A 24,833-nucleotide genomic window follows, 5' to 3' on the forward strand; every position below is an offset into this window, starting at 1 on the left:
ACGTTATAAGAACTATTCACGAATTTTACATGATCGAGAAAAGAGTGCCAACTGTTCTGAAAATTGATTCCTGTGCTTAAAGAAAAAATTAATTTTCCTTAGAAAAGAGAAACTTTAAGGAAAATACTTTATGAAATCAGATTTTGTTTTAAAAAGTCCCAGAATAAAAGGAAACTTATCATGGAGCGAAGTGACATTGTTTTATCTAGAAAGCAGTATTTGAGAGCAATATGACGTTTCAGGGAGGAGAAAAGACCGACTGTGTATCTAGATGAAACTTGGATTGATAGTAATTTAACTTATGGAAAATGTTGGCAGTCTAAAGAAGAATGTGGAGTGCCACAAATCGGAAATGCCTCGTGGCGCATAATAATTTTGTGTGCGGGTGGAGAAATGGGTTTTTTACCGAATTCAAACTTACTATACAAAGCCAATTCAACTACTGGAGATTACCATGGGCAAATGAATTCTACAGTCTTCAAAAAGTGGGCAGAAGAAAAATTGATTCCAAACCTACCTAAAAATGCTGTTGTTATAATTGATAACGCTTCATATCACTCTATTCAATTAAACAAAGTTCCAAATTGGTCTAATAAGAAGCAAGTTCTTATGGATTGGCTCTCTGCAAATAACATTTCTCATTCCCCAGATATGCAAAAAATTGAATTGCTTAATTTGGTCAAAAGAAACTCGCCCACAACTAAACTATTTAAATTCGACACAATGCTCAAAGAGCATGGATTTCTAGCTTTGAGGCTACCACCATATCGTTGCGATATTAATGCTATTGAGTATGTTTGGGCAGAAGTGAAAAGTTTCATTCGTCATCGCAACGTAACTGGGGATATTGACATGTCGAAACTTTTTAAGCTTTCAGAACAGGCGATTGAAAGTATTACAGTTCAAAACTGGGGAAAATATTGCTCTCATGTCACCTCATTTGAAAATATGTATTGGGACAGAGACGGAATTATCGAAGAATTATGCTTTGGTGATCAGTTTAAGTGAAAGTGATGGCGATTCAGATGACTCTGAAGATTAAAAAGATTTGATAATGGTATTTTTTTCCAACATTTTTTTTGCATGGGTTTGTTAATAGTCACAACAAGTCATAAATAATTAATCGATTTAGGACATTAAAGTGTCTCAGTTCTCTCAACTGTAAGTTTAGAATATCTAAGTTCATTTGAAAAAATTTCTGTTTTTCTGTATAATTATTTTTATTTTATAGAAAACTTTCTTAAAAATAAACTTAGTTAAATTTTTGTTTTATGCTATACCTTTTTTAATTTTGTTAATACTCGACGTACATTTTCCCAACTGTTATACAAGCAAAATAGTTACACTTTAAAAACAGCAATGTTTGTAAAAGAAAAGCTAAATTTTCCCTATTATCAGAATGGATTCTCCTTTTTCTGACATGCGCAGAAGTGTCGAAGGATCTCTAATCGGTGGGCAAACTATAGGCTGCTGGAATGGAGAGGGGAGTTGTTGCAAAAAAGAGGGAATGAGTGTTTTCATAGCAATAAATATAATTAGGTTATCGGTGTCCCAATGAAGAACAGAATGGAGATCAGTGTTTAAGGCATAGTTTTAGATGATCTTGAAGCTTGGGATATTTGAACACTGAATGGTTTGTCAAATGAGTAAGAGAAATAGAATGTATTACCATCAGCAAAACTGTGGAAAGGATTATCAGTCAATGACAGAAAATTGTTATTATACAGGAGAAAGAGAGTGGGTTGACAAAACAGAGGCTTGAAACACTTGCATTGGTGAAGCTAGGAAAAATGAAGCCATTCATGACATACACAGTAAATAGCCATAGAGAAAGCTGGCAACAGTTACAGAGAGAAAGAGAAGAGAGAGGCAGACTGAAGGACAGCAATTTAGTGAGCAGTATCAGTAGAATTCTATACTAGTGGATTCTACCATTCTAGATCCAAGGAGGATTATTAGCCTACATCACTCACCACTGGGCATGTGCCATGAAAAGGTTTAGAGAAAAGCATGCTGTTCTTCTGGCAGAGGAGGAAACTGATTGTTGACTAAGCTTTGCCATATTTTGGAGACTACTGAAATGAGAAAAATGGGTGAGCAGTGGAAAGAGAACTGGAGTAGATGATATTCGACTAGAAATGTTCAAATATGGAGATATAAGTTTTACAGTGACTGCACTGCATAATTCACACCTGGTCCAAAGGTCAAATTCCAGATGAATGGAGCTCCCATGGTACCATCTATAAAAAAAAGGGAAATAAAATAATGCAAGAATTAGAGGTATTTCTCTACTGAGAGTTCCACATAAAATTTATGCAGGCATTTCTGGCCAAATAGAGGTTGTCAGGATCATATTTTCACTTTCAGACAAACAATTCAGAATTTAAGGGAATACATCACTAAAATACATATATAGTACATGCTATATATGTATTTTAGTGATGTATTCCCTATTACTTAAATTACTTATTAAATTACTATTACTTAAATATACATACATATTTAAGTTTTGGAGATCTGGAAAGGTATACGACAAGGTGCCAAGAGAAGAGCTATTCAAAACACTAGTTATATATTTGAGTTATGTCAGACATTTGAACTGAAGTACAGAAAGATGGTTTGATGTTAAATCAGTTGTGAGACAAGAGTGCACGTTATCCCCAATGTTTTTCATCATCTATATGGATCACATTATGAAGTGGCATTTAACCTGATATCAACAATGGAGGTGTTAATTCCAACTCATAATGCAGATGATGTTTTACTCCTAAGTAAATCCAGAATTTCCTGACTGAATTGAGTAACTGCCATAATAAATTTGGAATGAAAATTAGCAATAAAAAGAACAAAAATAGGCAGACACATCAAAAACATCAACGTATCCTTAATGGAGAACAAGTAAAATGTAAGATATTTAGGCGCATTTTTTGTTTTTTAGTGAAAATGAAAAATTAAATAGGGAAATTGACAATAGAATTAGCAAAGTTGGTATGGCAGGAGGTCAACTGAATAAATTTATATGGAATAAGAAACAAATTAGTCAAAATACTAAACTAACTCTATATAAGACAGTGTTAAAACCAATTTTACCTTATGAATCTGAAAAAGATTAGGGGGAGTGAACAGATGGCAGTATCATCTTAAAAACTAGGATATTAAGAGAAAACTTGAGATTGTTAGCATTCAGGAATGTGCGAGTACAGCTAATCTCAGGTAGTATGGTCACTTAAACCAGTGTTTCTCAACCTTCTTTCATGTGTGTGTGTCCCATTTTTTTTAATATTAATTTTTGTGGCACCCCCTCCCCACATGCAATTCTTGTGTTGAGACACTGACAAAACCCATAAAAGTTAGTAAAACAAAACAAAACAAACAAACAAAAAACTAGAAATTAATTAAAATGTTTAAATATTCAATTTATTTATATATTTAAATATGAAAAGCTTTGCTCCACAACACAGGCTCAAGGAAGCATTAATTTTTAGATTCATTATTATTGTTTAGTTTTAATTAGTTGCTAGGTATATTTTGCAATATTGATATGTTCCTGTAAGTGTAACTAGTTTATGCGATACAGTTGATTTTATACATTTATTTCATTATTTTATTTTCAGAGTGTATTTTATGTTTTTGTGTCAATAAATAGTTTCATTAAATGGTTTTGTTTCAATAAAGTAGTTTTTCATTTTTTCCTTTGATTTCCACTTTCTTCGCCCCCCTTTGGGGTGTGAAGAAAGCGGAAATTAAACCCCATAGGTTGAGAATCACTGACTTAAACAGAATGAAAGGATTAACAAAGTAAGTGTTTTTTATTAGGATGGATGGCAGGAAGACCAAGATTATCAGTCAAAGTAACAAGTGCCTTAGAAGACAGAAATATAGGATTGATAATGCTGGAGTACTGACAGGTAACATTAATTTAGAGGAAAATTGTTGACAGGAAGTTAGTAATGATGTAATATTTTCATGGAGTACTATCATAATATCCTATACATCCTCTGAGTGCATATATCAAGAATTTAGTGATGATGATATGATATACCAAATTAATGTGAGTGTATCATCTCCCTAATTTCTGATATTGTTGGCATTTGAAAATAAAGTTCATTTTGAATTTATAACCAGTCCTATGTATTCTACCTCTCAATAATGACTTTCTATGCTCAAGCATGTTAGTTCATGTTTATGTAGACTATCTCTATACACATTCACTACTGCTTCCAATATCCACTCTCCTTATGCTGCCTTGTATCCATCCCCCAACTTCCTTCCCTATTTCCTTACTCACCTTACATTCCTGTTCTATCATTCTCATCTTTTACATTACGCTCTTCTCCATTCACAAACACTTTAGTTCAACCAATTCCACATCACATCTTGCCCCCTCTGATCTCTTATTCACGTCACTCATTACTCCACCTTCCAGGAATAGTTTCCCCAGTTAACTTTTATTAACTCCATTTAAACGTAATCCTTTTTTTATAGTTCTAACTCTCCCTTGAACTCTTCTTACACATCAACAGACTGCACTCCTTCCTTCTTACATAGCTTCCAATATACTATTGATGCTCAACATCTCGATTCATCATTGTTCTATCTGGGCAACATAATCTCATAACATCCATTCTTACATTCTCCCTTCGCTCAACCCAGATAACTTGTTTCCACAACCTCCACCAACTCTTTTGCTCATTTACTCTTCATATCTAAGGCATCAATGACATAGTTCATCATTCCTCCTAGAGAACAAACCTTGTACCTCATTCACCATACCTCTAATAATGGAGTCTCTATACAATGCTACTTGAGTCATCTATCACTTCATTATCTTCTAATCTAATGCACATGTTATGTTTCTCAATCTTGATCAACCATTTTTGAAGTCTTGTATTCCAATCACTTGCATTCATACTCTCATATCATTAATCACATTCTGAACCTCAGCTAGAACACGTTCAATACAGTATTGTCTGGAAGGACTAATGCAAGAGCTCTAGTTTTTGATCGCAATATCTAAAACTACAGCAGTGTGAGATTATTCTAGATAATTTTGACTTTTAGGTTCTAGTATACTAGATGTTTTCTGAGTTTTAGGAACTCCTGGGACCCTTTCTGAATAAAATGGAACCTTAAGAGAGAAAGGTAATCTAGGAACACCCCCCCCTCCCCATCCAAAAAAAAAAAAGAGAGAGAGAGACCCAGTTCCTGCTGGCTTGAGCCTAGCACACTGTCTGGCTTTTTTTTTGTCAGCTGTCAAGTAGGATCAAAGATGGATCAGTGATGCATGGCAGATTTATCTTGCTGATGCTCAGTAGTAAAGTGACACAGCCATTGTTTCTGCATTGATATTGCAGCTGTGTGGCAGGATCAGTGCAAGAAACTTAGTATCTTGATCTAGATCTAAAACAATGAGAATGATTTTTTTAGGCTACTCATAGTTTATTCAGTTTTTGGAACAACTGAAACTTTTTTTTTTTTTAAATAAACCACACTACTATAAAGATCAAAACCAATCAGGTAGTGATCCCACAATGTATAACAATACACATTTAAAAGAAAACTGTGCTGTGCATTATGGGATACTAAGGAAATGTGATGATCATGTCAACTGCCTCTATATACAGTCGTCCCTTGACTTACGTCCGTGATCCCATAAAAGAATAAATAACATTTTCAGCTATACTTTCAAACACGATGCAAGCGAGCGTAATGTAAAGCATGCACAGTGGCAATAGCGCTTTCAGCGGCAACCTCCATCAGCAGTCAGCACGTCTTCAACAGTTCCTCTGTTGATTTTATGTTTGAGAAATGGGCTATTTGTGTATCTATCATTAAATATTTTGTGATGGTCTCAATCTACAGAGATGGCCATTTTGAAAAATAAGGATAAAATTGTAGAGGCTGTGAAAGGATCTGCTTCCATTAAATCAATGATAGTGACGATGCAATGACAAGGTCCTGTCGGTGATATGAAAAGCTGCTTGCATCATGAATAGAGGACCTGAACCAAAAGCGCATACCCCTTAGCACTGTGATCATAACCACTAAGGTACTAAGTCTCTCCAACATGCTGAAGGAGAAAGTAGAACCCAATTATGACTACGAATTCAATGCTTCTTCCGGTTGGTTCATGAGATTCAAGCAGCATTTTGTGCTGCATAATATGAAAATTCCACAAGGGCTCACTTTAGTGAGTACGGGCATGGCAAACCCGAGGTACCCGATGCTCGACCATGCCTTACTTCATGTAATATACATCTGTTATATTATCTGTAGACTGGTCCCTCCTCTTCCATCCTTGCTTCTTTCTTCTCTTCTTGTTCCTTACCCCCAGAGCTATTAGAGTATTCGACGACTAGGGGTGAATCTTTCCTATTTTGTTATGTCATTTCAACTTATGCATTATTGTGAGGCTCTAACCTGTCTGGCCAGCATGGTACTATAAGGCCAAATACCTCCCCGTGAAGCCAATGCAAATGATGAATAAAATAGGAAAATTATATACTGGCTTGTCCATCGTCAATAAAAAGGGATACGTCCTGGACGACAGAGGGTCTAAGTCGAAAAATATGCTACAGTCTCCACTAGCTACAATGAGTCCACCTACAGTGCACAATGATAGAAGAATATTAGTAGGAACATACAACTGCAGATCTCCACGGGATGATGATAGATTGGAAGAACTGATGAAGGAATTGGAACATATAAAATGGGACGTTGTGGGCCTTTCAGAGATAAGAAGGAAAGTAGAAACTCTCATGCGATTAAAAGATGGACATCTACTCTACCACTGTTACATCCTGAATGAAGAACCTCTAAAAGGAAACGATTCATTCAGGATTTAACAAGTCAGAAAAATCAGCTGAGAGGAAAAATCTTGTACTCTAGCAGTAGAATTGTAATACTTTAGTAGAATTGTAATACTATGTAAAGAACTTTGTGTGCAAATTAATGATTCTATGTAAAAGAAAATATTGGCTTAAATTTGTGCCCTATTAAGCTATCTAAAATAGCGTAAATCGCCAGACAGTAATGAGTAACAGTGCAAAGGTCATGACTGAAACGCACGTATTGGCCGTAACGCCGGAGGCTACAGCATACGCAGAAATAACGTAAGCACGCTTTCCTTGAAGACAGCACCTAACAGCAATAGGGAGAGTAAGGATCATCTTAAGGGCATTAAAACTAAGGGTCGTGCAAAAAAAAGGATACAGCAAAAAGAGGGGGCTAGAACATAGAATATAAGGCAATGCGCGCCATATTGCAAGCTTTTTTGTTCCGGATTTCATCTCGAGGATTCTTGACCAGTGGTCAGAGAAAGGACGAGCCAGGGTTCTATGATGTTGGACAGCAGGCCGTTTTCCTGATTATGCTGAACAAGATTCCATGTGGAGCCGTAAGCAAATCATCAGCCTATGCAGAAATCGTGCCAGCCGCTAGATGTCCCATCGGAAAGGAGCGGAGATAGACCTCAGTCGAGGAAGAAAATAGTTCGAGTCCGGCAACACTAGAAAGGACGACGTAGCCATAAGCCCAGCGCTGAGATAGCCGATCGAAGGATGACCAGAACAACACGTGGTAGTTAATGGACTTTCGGAAAGAACTGGGTAATGTAGAGATCTTTGTTATATGTTACGGAAGTGATAGAAGATTGAAATTTATGTTTGATTAAGTAATGTGGACAATCCTTTAGAGAACTTGGATAAGATTTCGTATTTGAGACAGCAAAATTCTGTTGGACAAGGAATTGTCAGGAACGAATCTAATTGTATGTAACTGAAGTAATAAGTGTATTTTGTTTAGTAGATAACTTAACTGAGAAAGCAACAAGTTGTATAGTATGTACTCTATGAATAGCATGCATGAGAGAATCTTGATTTAGTGTAATATTGTCATTGCTTTCTATTGTTCTGTGTGATTAACAATTTGATCTGTCTAGGTGAACTTGATTAATTTAGAATTGTTTAATTATCTTAGCATGAGATTTAACTTAGCAAGAGATTTAGAAGTTTTAGTAATTTGATTCAATTTAGTTGTAATTGTCATTTAGTTCCAATAAACATGTTTTATTGCATATGCCTGAGTCATGCCAGAGTGAAAAATGTAGGGCCAAACCTTTGGAAGCTGCAAAAGATGATAGAAGGGGATAGGGAGAAGGTATTGGATTTTTACAATAGACTACTCACTCTTTCAAATACCTTTGATGTCCCCAGTGAAGACAAGCGTCACCTAGACTGGGCAGTCTTCCAACATTTCTGAATAGGCCTGAGACAGGAGTTGAGAGAGACAGCCTTTGGAAAAGGCATATCCAATTTAGCTGAATGCTACAAGGCTGTAACAGAGCGAGAACAGTTGCTAGGAGACATTAGTCCTGCATCTGCTTCTGTGCATGTCAAGGTAATTAAGGAAGAAAAAGATAATGGTAGAGACATAAGCACTATAAAGGGAGATAAGGAAAAGGGTGAACAACAGAAAGCACAAAAACCAAGTGAGAAGAGTAGAGTTAAGTCAGTTTGTCAGATCACAACAGGCATTCCCGATCAAGACGAAATCCATTCCATAATTAAGCAGGAGGTTGAGAGATTGCAACAGCCTGTAATGGACCGTCTTGATGCTGTACCGAAACAGCTGGCAGCAGTCACAAATAAGACTTCAAAATCGTCTATCCCTCAACCAGAGAAGACTAATGAATTAATCAGACTAGTAGAAAGACTTCAAACAGCCTATGTTGAACCGTCTGGATGTTGTAATGCAAACGTTGGTGGCAGCGACGGAACGGAAACCTGAGGTGACTCTACCTCAATCACAGAGAAATAATGAGCAAGGAGACAAAAGAGAGCCTCCTGGATGTTTTAATTGTAACAAGACAGGGCATTTAGCTTGTAATTGTTTTAGTAATAGAAGACCCTCCATGAGAAATAATAGAAATGAGTCAAAGTTTGGGCAAACTCCTCATAATTATGAAGGTAGACAAAGAAATCATGAACAACAAGGAAGGTCAAAAATGATAATTTAGGGCAGGATTCAAGGATCGCATTGTGATGTATTGTTAGATACCGGTTCCCAGGCCTCTGTCATAACGGAAGATTATTTCCAAGGAATAAAATCCTGCATATGGCGAGGTATTTCTAATCTAAGGAGACCGATCAGATTATCGGGGTTATCGACATCTAAAGTTTGTGCAACAAAAAGGGTTAGAGTAAAATTATACTTACCTGAGTTTAACGTGTGTTTGGCAGGAGTTGTTGGTCCTCCCTAGGACATCTCGCCCACACGTACAGATAATTTTGGGATCTAACTTTCTAGAAAAATACAAGTTCTCATGCGACTTTTCTAGAAATGAAATATCTCTTATGGGAAGGAAACGGTTTAATAAATGGAATCATAATTTTAAAATTAGGAATAGAAATGAGAGATCTCGTGAAGAAAGAATGCAGAGAAAAGGGAATGTCATCCAACTGATAGAGTTAATGAAGTGTCTCAAAATATCCAGTTTGATTCTGAATTAGCATCAACTTCAGAAGTGAACAGTCAATCTGAGACTTACCAAATATCAAGCGTAAAATTAGCAAATGACCAAGGTGTTACAGAAGAAAATTTAGGTGAGGATTGTCCGAGAACAATCGGGGTAAACTACATTGAGATAATTAATAGATTTAGAAGTTCCTATAGCAGACCGAGACGGAACAAGAACAGAAAACATGAAGTTAGTATACAACATCAGCGGCAGTTTGATTATGCAAGCTTCCTCTGTTTTCTTTTTTTTTTGCTTAGAAAAGCTAAGTGGTTTATTGTGTTGAAATTTAGCAATTGCTAAAAAGGGTGCACACTTACTAACTGATTGTGCAAGCTTTATGAATAAAAATAATGGAGAATTAAGTAGGTCCAAAACGTTAAAAGAAGCACTGCATATTCATCATGGGAATGAGCAAACTCAGTCATGTCATGAGGAAACAATACAGTCACCTGAGCCGAGATACGAATTAAGACCCAGGCGAAATGGAAAGGTTCTTCCCGGAGAACTGAGGGATGCATAAGAAAAAAAATTTATCTTTGAAAAAAATTTTTTTCTAGAAAAGGGGGACCTTTGTTACATCCTGAATGAAGAACCTTTAAAAGGAAACAATTCATTCAGGATTTAACAAGTCAGAAATATCAGCTGAGAGAAAAAACTAATACTCGAGCAGAAGAAATAAAGTACTAACTGTAAATAGAATTAGAATTACATTCTTTTAGTAGCATTATACTATGTAAAGAACTTTGTGTGCAAATTAATGATTCTATGTAAAAGGAAATATTGGTTTAAATTTGTGCCCTATTAAGCTATCTAAAATAGCGTAAATTGCCAGACAGTAATGAGTAACAGTGCAAAGGTCGCGTCTGAAATGCACACATCAGTCATAACGCCGGAGGCTACAGCGTATGTGGAAAATAACGTAAGCGTGCTTTCTTCGAAGACAGCACCTAACAGCAATAGGGAGAGTAAGGATCATCTTAAGGGCATTAAAACTAAGGGTCGTGCGAAAAAAAGGATACAGCAAAAAGAGGGTGCTAGAACATAGAATATAAGGCAATGCGCGCCATATTGCAAGCTTTTTTGTTCCGGATTTCATCTTAAGGATTCTTGACCGGTGGTCGGAGAAAGGTCGAGCCAGGGTTCTATGATGTTGAACAGCAGGCCATTTTCCTGATTATGCTGAACAAGATTCCATGTGGAGCCGTATGCGAATCATCAGCCTATGCAGAAATCGTGCCAGCCGCTGGATGTCCCATCGGAAAGGAGTGGAGATAGCCCTCAGTCGCGGAAGAAAATAGTTCGAGTCCGGCAACAGTAGAAAGGACGACGCAGCCATAAGCCAGCAGAGATACTCCAAGTAATCTTCTTAGCCAACCCATTTCAGTAACTAATAATTTTTTCTCTTCAGCCTTTTTGAGATTCCATTGAGGAGTATTGGGAGGACCATTGTTTCATAGCTTCTTACTTTTGTTACTTGTTTGTTGTCTCCTGCCTTCTATACTTTATTAAGTCGTCCAAAAGTTTAGGATGCTTGACTGATTCATCTGTTTATATCTTTTATAATTTCACCATTGTACCCAATAACTCCTCCAAGGTAGGTGAAGTTCTCTACCTGCTCTAGATTCTTACTATCAATTTTGTAAAAAAAGGAGGTTTTTTATATATCCTGGGATGCTTTAGTTATATATATATATCCGGGTGATGCTGTGACAGTGTAATATATCGTCACTTAATTTTATACGTTCGCCTTTTTATACTATAGATTCCTACCTTTTGTATTCTATACTCCTTCTACTCAAGAGCAATGGAAATATTTATTTAGATTTTATGACTGCGCCATCCATGCCTCGATATGGTGCAAGAAATATAGTACTTCCAGTAGGGTATTAAATCTTTCACAACAAAATCTCTTTATCATCCCCCCAAGTTATTGCTTTGCAATCCTGGCCCTTTTCTCACTTACTATTTATATCAACGTTTCCCGCTTAGGTTTGAATTTTTATTTTTGAATCAGTGCATTGCAAAAGACAAGAAAATGAGACCAAACCATTATGTACTAATATATAAACAAAATTTAATTACTGATATCTAATAGTTACCATACAATACATGAATTCAAAACTTCATTCATACAAGAAATTCATTAATCTTGAATAATTACTCAAATGTAATACTTAGTGAGCTCTCTTATTTTTTTCTCTAATTAAATCTCAGATAATACATTCTATATCAAAAATACTAAATATTATTCACACAGAACAAGAAATTTCTAGTTGCACATTAACAATCGTAATTAGTCATCAACCATGCACCACACACACATTATATGACTCTCAGATTCTCATCTTAAAGACTTAGTTAATTGACTGATAATCACATTGGTATATTTCATTCCCTTTGATTAGAACAGCTCTATGATGTGATAATAAGCAATTAATTAACACACATTAATCAAAGGAAATCTTAATTAGCCCAATCTTTCTTAGGGAAATTAACTACGCCCACGTTAAACTCAATAATTCTTACACAAATCTATGAGTGTTTCATGTACCTTAAACCACTATCTTTCTATATTAAATAGTTCAGCATTTCCTTGAGGGGAATTCTCTTAAATCACAAACATAAAATAATCAACATTCAGACTCACATGGGTCTCCGACTGTCTTGCATACGTCTTCCCTCCTTGTTTCTTTTCCGGGGCTTCAGGGGTTTCTTCTCCGTTCCGTGTTTTCTTCCTTGATGGGAGTCACAGGGCACTATTGAGGGATCGCGTCAGCCATCGGGATACTGGATAGGTTTCCTTCAGCATCTTGAACTGACCGGCAAGGAACTGCGTAGGTTGGTGGGCATGCACATACTCAAACAGAGCGACAAGGCTTGAACCAATACGGCAAGAATTCCCCCTAGACTGTAGCCTCTGGTTTATCCTTGGCTTCGGACTGGAAACTCCTTTTGTGGACGGACTCCCATCACTCCCCCTCCGGAACTAATCGACACCTCTCCTTTTTGACCTCTTGTGGACAGATCATGCAAGATGAAAACAGGAAGCTCTTCTCAACAAAATTCCAAGCCTTATATTCCCAATACCCCTGTACTTTGGGTTACGTTTATTGGACCCCAAATGTCCCCGTACATGTCTTGCGCGTAGTTACGAGAACCCCACACAACAGCACATGACTGGCAGTTCTCGAACATTTGCCGACAAATCTTATTCTTCCCCTTTGATGTCCTTAATATGGCTACGTGGCCTATGGAACTTTCCCACTGATGGAGGCCGTCCCTTTTCAATACTAACCTTGAAGGACACCTGCTAGGACTCGTAAATACGTTCCAAAAGGAACTGCCGACTTACAGACTCTACCCTTGGTTTCAAACATCCTACTTCTGCTCTTAAACAATGAGCGAGTTAATTCCCTTTGGGCTTATTTTGATCTTTATACAAAGTTTAAACATACAAAACATAGATACATTATATACAAGGTTTTTAAGGTGTGTTCCTACAGTGAAAATCAATGTACTAGAGATTTTATTAATTTTCGTAACATCGAGTTTTTACAATTTCAATTTTCAGATTGGTGCTTCTTTTTCCTATTTGCATAATTTTTGTTTTGTCTATATTTATGTTTAATCCAGATTTTATACACTCCTTTATTTTATCAGAAATTCACTGTAGATTTTCTTCTGTGCTTGCAAGTAATGCAATGACGTCTGCAAATTTTAAATTTGTCACATTTTCCCCATATATTTTGATTCTGGAGTCTTCATTGTTTAAGGCCTTATTGGTTGCTTCTTCCAGTGTAAGATTGAACAGGTCTTGTGACAGATTGCATCCATGTCTTACTCCGCTCTCTGTGTGGAACCAGTTGGTTAAGGTGTCCTCCATTCATACTGCACTTTCAGATTTCTCATACAGATTCTTTATTATTCTTATGTTGTTGGGAATTCCAAATTCTTCCATAGTTCTCTTCTACGGATTGAATCAAATGCCTTTATTACATAAATTTCATAGATGTAAGTCTATGAAATTTATGTAGCAACTTTGGTTGTACTCTAGTGTCTTTTCTATTAGTTATCTTAAGGTGATCAATTGTGTTCAGCCTGGTCTGAAACTGGCTTGTTCTTCTCCTAGTGCCAGTTCTATATATGGCTTAATTTGTTTTTGGAGTACTTTCGTAAAAACCTTACTTGGAATACTGAGGAGGTTAATGCCTCTGTAATTATTGCATTCTGTTTTATCTCCTTTTTTTGTATATAGGAGTTATGACTGATTTGGTCCAATCAGTAGGCACTGCTTCGTTTTTGTAGAGCCTTTCAAATAATGTTTTTAAAAGTTGTTCCTTTCCTGCTTTTAAGAATTCTGCATGTATTTGATCAATGCCAGGTGCTTTCCTAGTTTTGAGTTTTTCTATGCTGTATGCTATTATTTCTTTGGTAAAGATATTTGTTTCCTCTTCCATTTCAGTGGCTGGAATCGTAATATCCTAGGAGCTGTTTTTATTATATAAATCTTTGAAGTATTCTTCCTATCTGGCCATTCTTTTTGTTTTACTTTCAATTAGTTATCCCTCTTGTTTTAGTTCATTATAATTTTTTTTGTCCGTGTCTTACTAATTTGGTCTATTTGTTTATATAATCCATGAAGGTTATTTTCTTTTGATAGCTTTCTGCCATTTTGCATTTTTCTTCTAACCAGTTATTCTTGTCTCTTTTAACTAGTTTTCTAATTTCTCTGGTTAATGTATTATATTCATTTCTGTTATAGTTTCATGCTTTTCCTTCGATCGCTTAACCTTTTTACTTCATTCTTGATCCAATCCTTTTTACTTTCTCTTTCTGTGTAACCTATTGTTTTTTCTGTCGAATTTAATATTATTTCCTTTAATTTGCACCAATGTTCTTCGATGTTTATATTCTGTTTTGGTTGTTCCTTCAGGTTTTTATCTAGTTCTAGTTAATATTTTCTTAGAATATTGTTGTCTTGTAGTTTTTTTACATTCAGTCTCCTTTTGACTCTAAAAGTGCTTCCAGATTTTAACTTTATTCTTAGGTTTGCTAATACTAGCTTATGGTCTGATCCACAATCTGTAGAGAAGGATCTGCAGTTTAGGATACTTGATTTCCATCTTTGGTTTACAATAATATAGTTTATCATATTCTTGGTTTGTCTGTCTGGTGATATCCATGTCAATTTTCTTTAGGGTTTTGGATGTTTAAAGAGAGTGTTGGTTATTGTTAATCTATTATTTGAGCAGAAGTTTAGCAGTCTTTCGCCATGTTCATTGCTTTCTCCATACCCGAACATTCCGATTACTCTTGGCCAGGTATCCCAGTCCTTGCCTACCTTTGCATTTAAGTCCCCCATTACAATTAGGAGATCTTGACTTGATGTCACAGCACTAGAAATAGGAGGTGTTAAAAGGCACCAAAGAGAGGAAAACTAAGACAGGAAATCTTAGATCTGATGAAGATTTAAAAGAGATTTGAATGACACCGATAAAATAGAATATGCAGAAATTTGTAAAACTATAAAGGATAAAACATGAACTTAGATCGTATAATACTAGGAAAATTAAAGAAACAATAGAAAGCAATAGTAATATGAAGGTCCTAAGACGTCCACGAGGTTAGCCTAGTGGCTATGCGCTTCGCAACCATATGCCTGGGGAAGGAGTGTCCTAGGTTCAATTCCCGTCGGTAACGTGAGGAGCTGAAGGATCTTCCTCAGCCACAGCCAAGTTAGCCAGTCTTGGGCGTGGACAGCAGGGTTTTTTTTCCCAGTTTATTCTGGGGTTTTTCATCCCGCAAAGCAGGCAAACTGGCCTTGAGAACTCAACACTACAGGCCATAGGATACACCGGGGCATAAGGCTGACCACCTTATCCTGTAAACGGAATGAGGTCCGATGATCAGTGGACCCTCGACACCGCAAGGTAAAAGAGGGTATAAGGAAGATGATGATGAGGTCCTAAAACGAACATTATCAGTTGGAACAAAGGAAATAGCTGCTGTAAGAGGAAAAAATGGTGAACTTATAAAAAATAGAGATGCAATGATCAAAAGAACTCAGGAATTTTATACTGAACTCTATGAAGACAAAGATCGGGATATCCAAGAATCATCTACGGATAACTCGAGTGAGGAAGAACATGATGACCCTGAGATCTTACAAGGTGATGTGGAAATGGCACTGCAGTAAATGAAGAATGGAAAGGCCCCAGGAGACGATGGAATTATGGCAGACTTCTTAAAACTGGGAGGAAGCCCTGTCATCAAACAGCTGACTAAACTCTTTAATAAATGCTTAAAACAGAGAAAAATTTCAAAAAATTGGAACAATTCACTTCTAATATTAATTTTTAAAAAGGGCAATAAGGAAGAAATCAAAAACTACAGACCTATAAGCCTACTCCCCACCATATATAACATTTTCACAAAAATTATAAATAACAGAATAAAATCTAAACTAGAAAGAAAAATGCAATCCTATGAACAAGCTGGATTTAGAAAGAATTACAATACTTTGGTCATATTTACACATTAAGACAGCTCATTGAAAAATCAATTGAATACAATAAACCCTTATGAATATATAGACTATGAAAAAGCATTTGATTCAGTTAAAACATCTGCAACACTTGAAACCCAGGGAACTAAGAAACCATATATTGAAACACTAAAACATATTTACAATAATGCAACTTCTGTAATTAAATTATATAAAAACAGTGAACAGTTCCCAATACAAAAAAAGGCATCCGGCAAGGCAACACCATATCTCCCAAATTATTTACAGCTGCACTAGAGGAAGTCTTTAGAAGCCTTGATTGGGAAACAAAAAAGGAATAAACATAAATGGAGAAATGCTGCATCATCTAAAATTTGCAGATGATATTGTCCTAATAGCAGATAATCTTGAAGATCTGGAAGAAAGGCTAAATCAGCTAAATGAAGCTTCCAGAGTAATTGGATTAAAAATAAATAGAGAAAAAAATAAAAATAATGATGAATAAATATATTAACCATAGAACTGTCAAAGTTGGAAACCATGAAATAGAACAAATTACTTCATATGTATATTTGGGCCAATTGTTATCCTTTGAAGAGTGCCAAAGAAAAGAGATTGAACGAAGAATTCACCTTGGATGGCTTATGGGAAAATGAGAGACATATTCAGAAGTGACATCCCTATGAGTCTGAAAAGGAAAGTTTTCGACCAGTGCATACTTCCTGTCCTAACATATGGAGTAAAAACATGGACTTTAATAGAAGCCCTAAACAAAAAGCTGAGAACAACACAACATCGCATGGAAAGAAGAATGCTAAAAATAACATTATTATTCCTGATACCTCCAAGGAGTCCGAAGACTCATCGCGGGAGGACATCTACAACTGTCTCTACACCTAACCTCTACTACGAATCATCTCCATCAACGCCATCTACCGCCCACCTCCAACACCACCACAACTAGTAATTTTTGTCTGTAAATTGCGTGTGTTCTGAAGGGCCGATTTGTATGTATGTGGGATGAAAAACCCGAGTTTCTGGGAGAAAAAACCCTGCTACCTCCATATGAGATCAGCTAACTCACCTTCGATTGAAATCAAGAGATAGGAAAACAAATACTTGGATAAGATCTAAAACAGGTGTTATGGATGTTGTAAAATACATTAAACAGGCTAAATGGAGATGAGCTGGCCATATTGCCAGATGCAGTGGCGGGAGATGGACTATAAAAACAACAGAGTGGATACCAATGAATGGAGCAAGACAAAGAGGAAGACCGAGAAGAAGGTGGAGGGATGAACTGGAACAAATTGCAGGAGTGAGATGGATGGGAGAGGCAGAAAACAGAGTAATCTGGAAAATCATGGGGGAGACCTTCGTCCAGCAGTGGACAGAACCAAAAGGTTGAGGAAGAAGAAGATTATAAAAATGTATTGGAATCTGCAAGTGCTGAGAAGGCTGCCAAGGAGTTCATGGAAAAATCAGATAAAATTATTACGGAGGAATATTATTTGCCACAGCAAATATTTAATATGGATGAGACGTCCTTGTTTCGGAAAAAATGTCCAAGTGGACACAAAAAGCTAAAATCTATACCTAATGTGAAATAAAAAGCTACTGTGTGAAAGAAAATGTAGAATTTAAAATTTTATTAATTCTAGATAATGCTCCAGGTCATCCGTCTTATAGCGGTGATCTTCACCAATTTGAAGGTCATATTTCTCCATCCAAACACTACTTCATTGATCCAACTGATGGATCAGGGAGTTCTTGCAGTGTTTAAGGCTTATTATCTATGGAGAACTTTTTCACAAGCCATTTCTACTACTGAAGGAAATGACCAGACTCTCATGCAATTCTGGAAAACATTCAATATTTATCATGCTATTAAAAATATTGCTGTGGCTTAGGACAAAGTGACCTCTCAATGTATGAGTGGCATATACAAAAAGACATTAAAAAAGGTTTGTGCATGATTATGGAGATTTGTAATAGTGTGCTTAGCAAACAATCTGAATCTTGATGATAATGATAGAAAGTTCCCCTGAAGAGTTGATCAAAGAAGAATCAGTCGAACTGGAGGAACAACTGTTGCAGAAGAGGGAAAAACAAGAAAAGGAAGAGGGGGGGAAAGAGAAATAGGAAGAGGAGTTAAACAATTTTCAGTGAAGGGTCTTGCAGAAATGTTCTTTGCAGTTAGCGATGTTCTCAAAACGGCTGAAGACATGGACCCTGATGTTGAACACCATTTATTAGTAGAAAGGCAAGTATATGATGTGTTTGCTTGCTATGAACAAATTTAAGATGAAAAGAAGAAGAAGAGGAATAAGCAAAGCACATTGAACATTTTCATCAAAAAAATAAATAAAGGTTACACCAGAAGAGCCACAGTCTGATCATTCACATAGGGAAGGTAATGAAGATGTGATTGTGGAGGAAGATTTGGGTGATTATTCTCCTGTTTTATGGCAGTAACACACAGTACAGTTTTATAATAAGGTTTAAAAATTAAAATGACAGTATACTTACTACAGTTAAGTCCCTAACCCCTATAACTCTGTTGATTTAATGTATCAACTTACATCCTGCTGGATGGAATGGAATCCCGACGTAAGTCGAGGGATGACTGTACAAGTAACCTAGTCATGAAGATACTTCACATGCAAATTTTTCTCTCTCACACACAGGTTAAATAAAAACACAATTTAACTTCTTGCAAAGCATCCAGAAGAAAAAGAACCTCCTGGGATTGTTGGTTTGTTATAATAAAACAGTCCCAAAAACTTTGTTGTGACACTTGAGAAAAAGTACATCTTGTTTTCATCATTTATCTGTGTATGTATTATAAACATTTATAACATGCCCAAAGAGTCACAGAATCATACTAGAGGTCCCATTCAACCAGTAACCTAACATATGTTTACAACACACCAGCAAAACATTCCCTCACTCACCGTTAAACAAAATAAGGATTAAGTGTTGCTTCAACTAAATGAACAAATCGAAACTATTTCATGTGATAACATATTTATATTTTTCATATGATATGATAATAACATTCATCATCATCACGAACCATGGGCTCACTGCCCGTTGATGTCTGATGCCTGTTTCACTATCTTCTTCCACCTTTCTTTGTCCAGATAACAACATTACTGATTTAGAATGTCACAGCGATTCATTTTACAATGTAATCAAGACTGCTACCTAAGAATATTTTATCTTCCCCCCCCCAATTCATTATCGAAACGTTATATTCCATTTACCGTAATGTATTTAACTAATATTAGTTGCGCATCCAAACACGAATGATTTGCTTGTTTCTTGTTTCAGACAAAATGCGTTCTGGTTTTCCTCAATCGCAATACGGACACCCTAAGAATACAGGAAATAAGCACAAAGCAGATAAAACTTGTACAAAATAATATATGACTCTCAAAGAGGATGATGATAGAATGTATTAATTCTTATAGGCTATACCATCCCACAAATCCTTCAAATAAGCGCAAAGTTGCCTACCAGAGATTCAGAAATAATTACCTGCATCAATGCCACTTCTAGCATGGAAGTTAAGCTTAGACTTAAATGAAAAAGAGGTACACAATCGACTATATTAACCATCCAACTGCCAGGTTCTTTATTCTTTCTCTTCTCTGCTAAAAATATCCCGTTCACAGATTTATAGGGATATTTCATCACATGTAACAACATCTTACAATATGCTCGTACCTCTATCACGATATCCGCCATTTTCACAGAGGTGTATAATAACAGCTCGCAGAAAATGATATTTTAGTGATATTTGTAAAGTGGTCGTTCTTTGTTTTAATTTTTTAATAATATATAAAATTAATTTTAGCTTTAATTTTAAAATAAATATGTAACAGAATTACTTAATATTTTTAAAGGTGCGTAACTGTTGCCATGATCAGCGGGACAGTTGAATGGTGTAGGAACAACATTCGTTCATATGGAGATATATTTCGCTGATGTTGGATATTTTCTGTAGTCGGTGAATGTGGTCGTTAAAGTATATTCCCCGTTCGTATTATTAGTCAATGAAAACTGTTAAGCCAGAAAGTAGGACCTGTTATAAAGCAGACTTGTAGTCAATATGGAAACTGAAACAGGTTAAATGAAATGAAAGGAATGCTGTTTTCTCTTATATCTGGGCTGCTGGCAGCCTCTGCATCACTATGTGGAAAATTTTCAATGGCTGCAGAAGAAGCACTTTTTTTATGTGAAACAGTCTTTCACTTTTTGTACAGCGGTGACGATTATGCAAAATTATACCCACATTCCTTTCCTCCAACTTGTGTAAATGTGGGTACTCATATTTAAATACTCCAAAACAAATTACTAACATTTATATAATATTTTGATTATTCGGAATAGGCAGATGAAATTAGAATCCCTATAACTTTTTTTCTTTTTTTTGTTCTTGTTGTTATAGTCTGATGTGTTTAAGTCGTTTAATTTAAAATAATTAGCTACACGCAGTTGATTTGATCGTTGATCACGTAGAGTATTGAAATTTTCTGTTTTGTAATGATATTTGATTTGCATCCTAATTTTTTTTTTTTCTCACTGCAAAGAAATAATTTATTTTTTAAGTTCAATTACATATTCATTTACTGGAGGAGATAGTCATTTGGCAAAAAAAAAAAAAAAACATCAAATATTGGAGTGAAATAAATTTTAACTCTTTTCTAATAATGCTGAGAATTTAAAATTATTTTATTTACATTGAAAAAGTGAAGCCTTTCAAGGGAAAAAAAACTTGCATGAAATATTTCATGAGCAACTAAGTTAATGCGGTATAAGTTACAGTGAGTGAAATTAGATCTAAAGAATTATAATGGAAAGAATGCATTTGAATCAAAAGAAAATTTGTTTTATTTTGATTGAATATTAAGTGGTAGTTCTATGGAGTCCAAGGATACATTGTGCATTTACACCATACAATCCACCATCTGCGCTATCTAATCCACCACTACCAACTATTAATAAGTATTCTTGTGCTTATAGGGAGTATTGGTTCTCTACAGCTGGAGTACTTCCACTATTCAAAAATACAGATGTAAAGTGGTTTCATAGGCCAGTCATTAGATATATGGGACCAATTCTGATGGTAATGCATCAGGAGGATTTCTAACCAACTAGCAAATAATTTCCTATTATTTATTTTGCCAAACTATGCTTGAAGGGTCCAAGTATGTATGGAGGAACTGAGACTGCAGTGGACAGGAGACTGGATGTTCTCTGTTCAAGAGACATACTTGTGAATCTTTTACCCCTCATTTTTTTTATGAGCAAGGCACTGTAATGAATTTCAATAATGGATAAAAGAAATCTTCAGAAGAACTATGGAAAAATAAAAAAAATAAAAAATCCATTAAAAACAACAATATATTAAAAATTGTTAAAAAAAACAACTAAAACATTAAAAATAAAACACTTCCACTTCACCAGTATTTGTATCCTTAATCCAAACAAACAAACAATAGCAGCCTCACCACTACTTGTAGACATTTAAACCTTGTTACTTTTAACAGAACTTCAATTACCACTACTGTCCAATTCACTACCTTTTGCATTTGTTGGTTCTGACATTGGGAATGCCCAACTTAGAAATGTCCTTATGCTATGCTCTAGCTCAAAATTTCTTTATCCTTTTATTGGTTGCAGCCTTTAGCACTCCATAATGACTTTTTTGATAATTACTCTGTTTACTGTAATTGCATTATCCGTACAATGTGATCATTTTCCATAGGAAATGCTGCTCCCTACCACAATTGGAAAAATGACAGTACATTGTGCCCTTCAACTAGAAAAGGCTTAAGTTTGATACGAGAGGAATCTTGGTACAAGTTTTTTCAATTGAGGATGAGTTAGCCAATCTCATATGGAGGTAGCCAGGTTTTTTCCTCCCAGAAGTTCAGGTTTTTCATCTAACATGCAGACAAAATCAGCCTTGAGAAAATATGCAATTTACAGGCAAAAAATGTGGTGGTGGTGGGCAGTAGATACCATTGGTGTAGATGATGGTGGTTCGCTGTAGTTGGTGGATTAAATGGTGGAGATGGAAAGCTTTAGTGTAGGTACCCTCCCTCGATGAGTCTTTGGACTCCTTAGCGGTGTCATAATAATAAAATTTAGTATGCCTAAATGAAGACCCCTTCTCCAGCTCCATTGGTCAAGCTAGAAGAGAACTGAAGTATTTGCTATTAGCAGTGATCTAAAGAAATTGCCCCAACTACCCACCAAAATCGTGCATAATCCTCACCATTCTTCCACAACTTACTGTGGATGTTCCCTTCCTTTTGGTAGCCTCATTCATTTCCTCCTCCCCCTTTCTTTAGAACAGCTTTCACCAAGCCATGCTGTCTTGATCCTGCATGATTTCTGTTTTTCCTTTACATGACTTGATTCTTCTCTCCTGACAGGAACACATGCTCTAATTAAATAACTGGAATGAAAGCTTAACTACTGTTGAAGCTTTGGTTCTTCAACAAGTGTGCCATGGCAGTCTGAGAAACAAAAAATGGTTCAAGATCAAAATTCTGGCTTTACGCTCAGACTATGCTGCATTAACATTTCAGTTGACGTTGCCTGTAGCATACAATCATTAGCAGCTTCAGGATGTTGAAGAGTTTAAAGCATTGTTATTTTCCATAACCAATGCTTTGCATTCTGATTCCCTTGTATTCTTCAGTGGGGTAGGATAATCTTGAACCTCAGTGCTACTCACCTGTATAATTGTTAACAGTGTATAAACTTCATATGGACCCATTCTTTGAATACTGCTTGCACATTTAAGGCACAAAATCTCCCTAAGATTGCTTGATACTGCCCAGAAATAGGCTTTCTGATTAATTGGTGCTCCTTCTCTTACAGGGTCCAAATGCTCTCTCTTTCTCTGATGTTCTCTTTTTGCCTTATATCTTGTTTCCATGGATAGTATTCTACTAACCTGACCATCATTCCTCCACTTTATTCAAAAAGTTTAACAACACAAGCACATTTTCTGCTCAGCTTCAAACTTATACAGAACCAACTTTCCTTCTCTTTCATTGCGTCTACCTCTGTTCTTTGGAAATATATCAAGAGATTCCTTCTTTCTTCTTACTCTCTCTCTCCTACACATAGCGCTGTTGTGCTATAGATCTTTTCAGCCTTTCATGTATGTGCTTGCAACAGCTGCAAAAAACAGTCAACAAATCTGACTCTGCAAAAGACCAAATGCAGATAATGTTGTACCCTTGTACAGCAAGGGACGGTAATAAATAGTTCTGCAGGTCAGTTGAATTTCTACAAAGTCTTTGGCTTGAAAGTGTCACTTATAATAGTGGGGGAGAAACAGATTCATTTCTGTTGATCATATTGAAGAAACCCATTAATAGTTAACTTCATCATCTGGAGGCATTCCACTTAATCTATGACCGTCATTATGAATTCTGCCACTACTCTTGATCCACTGAATCTCTTAGTCAATAACCACCCATCTTTGGAGATGATATTGAAAGGATTGGGAAAACTTGTCTGGCTATTCTTGACACTTCTAGGGTATTTGATCGTGTCTGGTACAGAGACTTATTTATCAAAATTAGATTGCATGTTTCTTCTCTGGACAATCACGACATGTCATGGTGGGTGGATTTCCCCTTCAGTGCCAGAGTACTCAAGGCTCAGTACTTTTGTCTGTGCTTGTATATATATTAATGTGCTTCTTTCACTGACCTTGAATATTATGGATTCACCATTCATATAGGTCATGACAGTTTATATTTACTCCATTCTTCTTTTTTATTTAATAAACTTTGTAGTGCTCAAACACTCCTGCTATAGGGTCTTCTGTAACCTGATCTTCTTGTCATATTCCTGTACTATTAAGACATCCTTGTGAACTTCAGTGTTAGCCAAATACAGTGTTGTCTTATTTTGGGCACTAAAAATCACACTATCTCCCTTCCATGTATAATACCCACATCTCTAGGCAAGATCATGTCTCTGTTTTGATTTGTACTTCTAGCCTTTTCTCGTAGTGCATCACATTTATAGATTCCTCTGCCTCCAAAAAACTAGGTGTCTTTTTCTGCTCAAGACATCACTTCTCACCTGTCTCTGCTGAACTAGCCTACCATTCTTCCACTTTATTCTTATCTTGTAAGAACTAGGACAGCTCCTGGCAAACACCCATAGACAGTTCAACTACAAACATAATGAACATGCTTTCATCATTTTCTTAACATTCATCATTTTGGAACAGTTTCTCCCATACTGTTTTCCCACTTAGTACAATCACCAATGTTTTAGTAAAGATATTAATAGATTGCTTCTTTCTCCTCAACCACTTGTGTGCACATGGCACAGTTGTGTTATAAGTCTTGTGATGACACCTCCAAGGAGTCCAAAGACTCATCGAGAGAGAGGGTACCTTCAACTCTGACTCTTTGTCTCCACCACTCAATCGAACAACTACAGCGAACCACATCATCTACACCAATGCCATCTGCTGCCCACCACCACAACTATTTTTACAGACAAATCACAAACATCCATGCCCAATTTGCTTAAACATTTTACAATCAGTATTCTCTGCGTTCCCTGGCCTATAACAGCATCTTATCAGATATACTAACCTGTTATTTCAATTTCACATCACACAGATTCAAAATCTGTGCATGCCCTCTTTGTGCCATAAAAATCAAAAATAACTAATTGTAGAATTATGTATGATTTTGTTGCCTCAGCCACTCTCCTATTATATGCCAGTTTCTCCTTTTTGCCCATTCTAAAAATTCTGTTCTC

General features: G+C 36.1%; 2 protein-coding genes across 2 annotated transcripts in view; one reads left to right on the forward strand and one right to left on the reverse strand.

Moving 5' to 3' along the window:
* EMC8-9 (ER membrane protein complex subunit 8/9) overlaps nt 1–19,764 on the reverse strand; it is a 108,847-nt gene extending 89,083 nt beyond the window's left edge. Inside the window, exon 1 of the mRNA XM_090398345.1 lies at nt 19,563–19,764. Coding sequence (XP_090254471.1) covers nt 19,563–19,733 — 171 coding nt within the window. The 5' untranslated portion in view covers nt 19,734–19,764. The remainder of the gene's footprint in view (nt 1–19,562) is intronic.
* Nucleotides 19,765–19,984: 220 nt separating this feature from the next.
* The window catches only part of LOC150103623 (uncharacterized), a 54,747-nt gene continuing 49,898 nt past the window's right edge, over nt 19,985–24,833 (forward strand). The window contains exon 1 of the mRNA XM_090398346.1: nt 19,985–20,345. Within this exon, the coding sequence (XP_090254472.1) occupies nt 20,163–20,345 (183 nt within the window). The 5' untranslated portion in view covers nt 19,985–20,162. The remainder of the gene's footprint in view (nt 20,346–24,833) is intronic.

Source organism: Typopeltis vanoorti, chromosome 9, assembly GCF_054136105.1.
Source record: "Typopeltis vanoorti isolate ZY-2024b chromosome 9, IOZ_Tvanoo_1.0, whole genome shotgun sequence".
Lineage (NCBI taxonomy): Eukaryota > Metazoa > Arthropoda > Arachnida > Uropygi > Thelyphonidae > Typopeltis > Typopeltis vanoorti.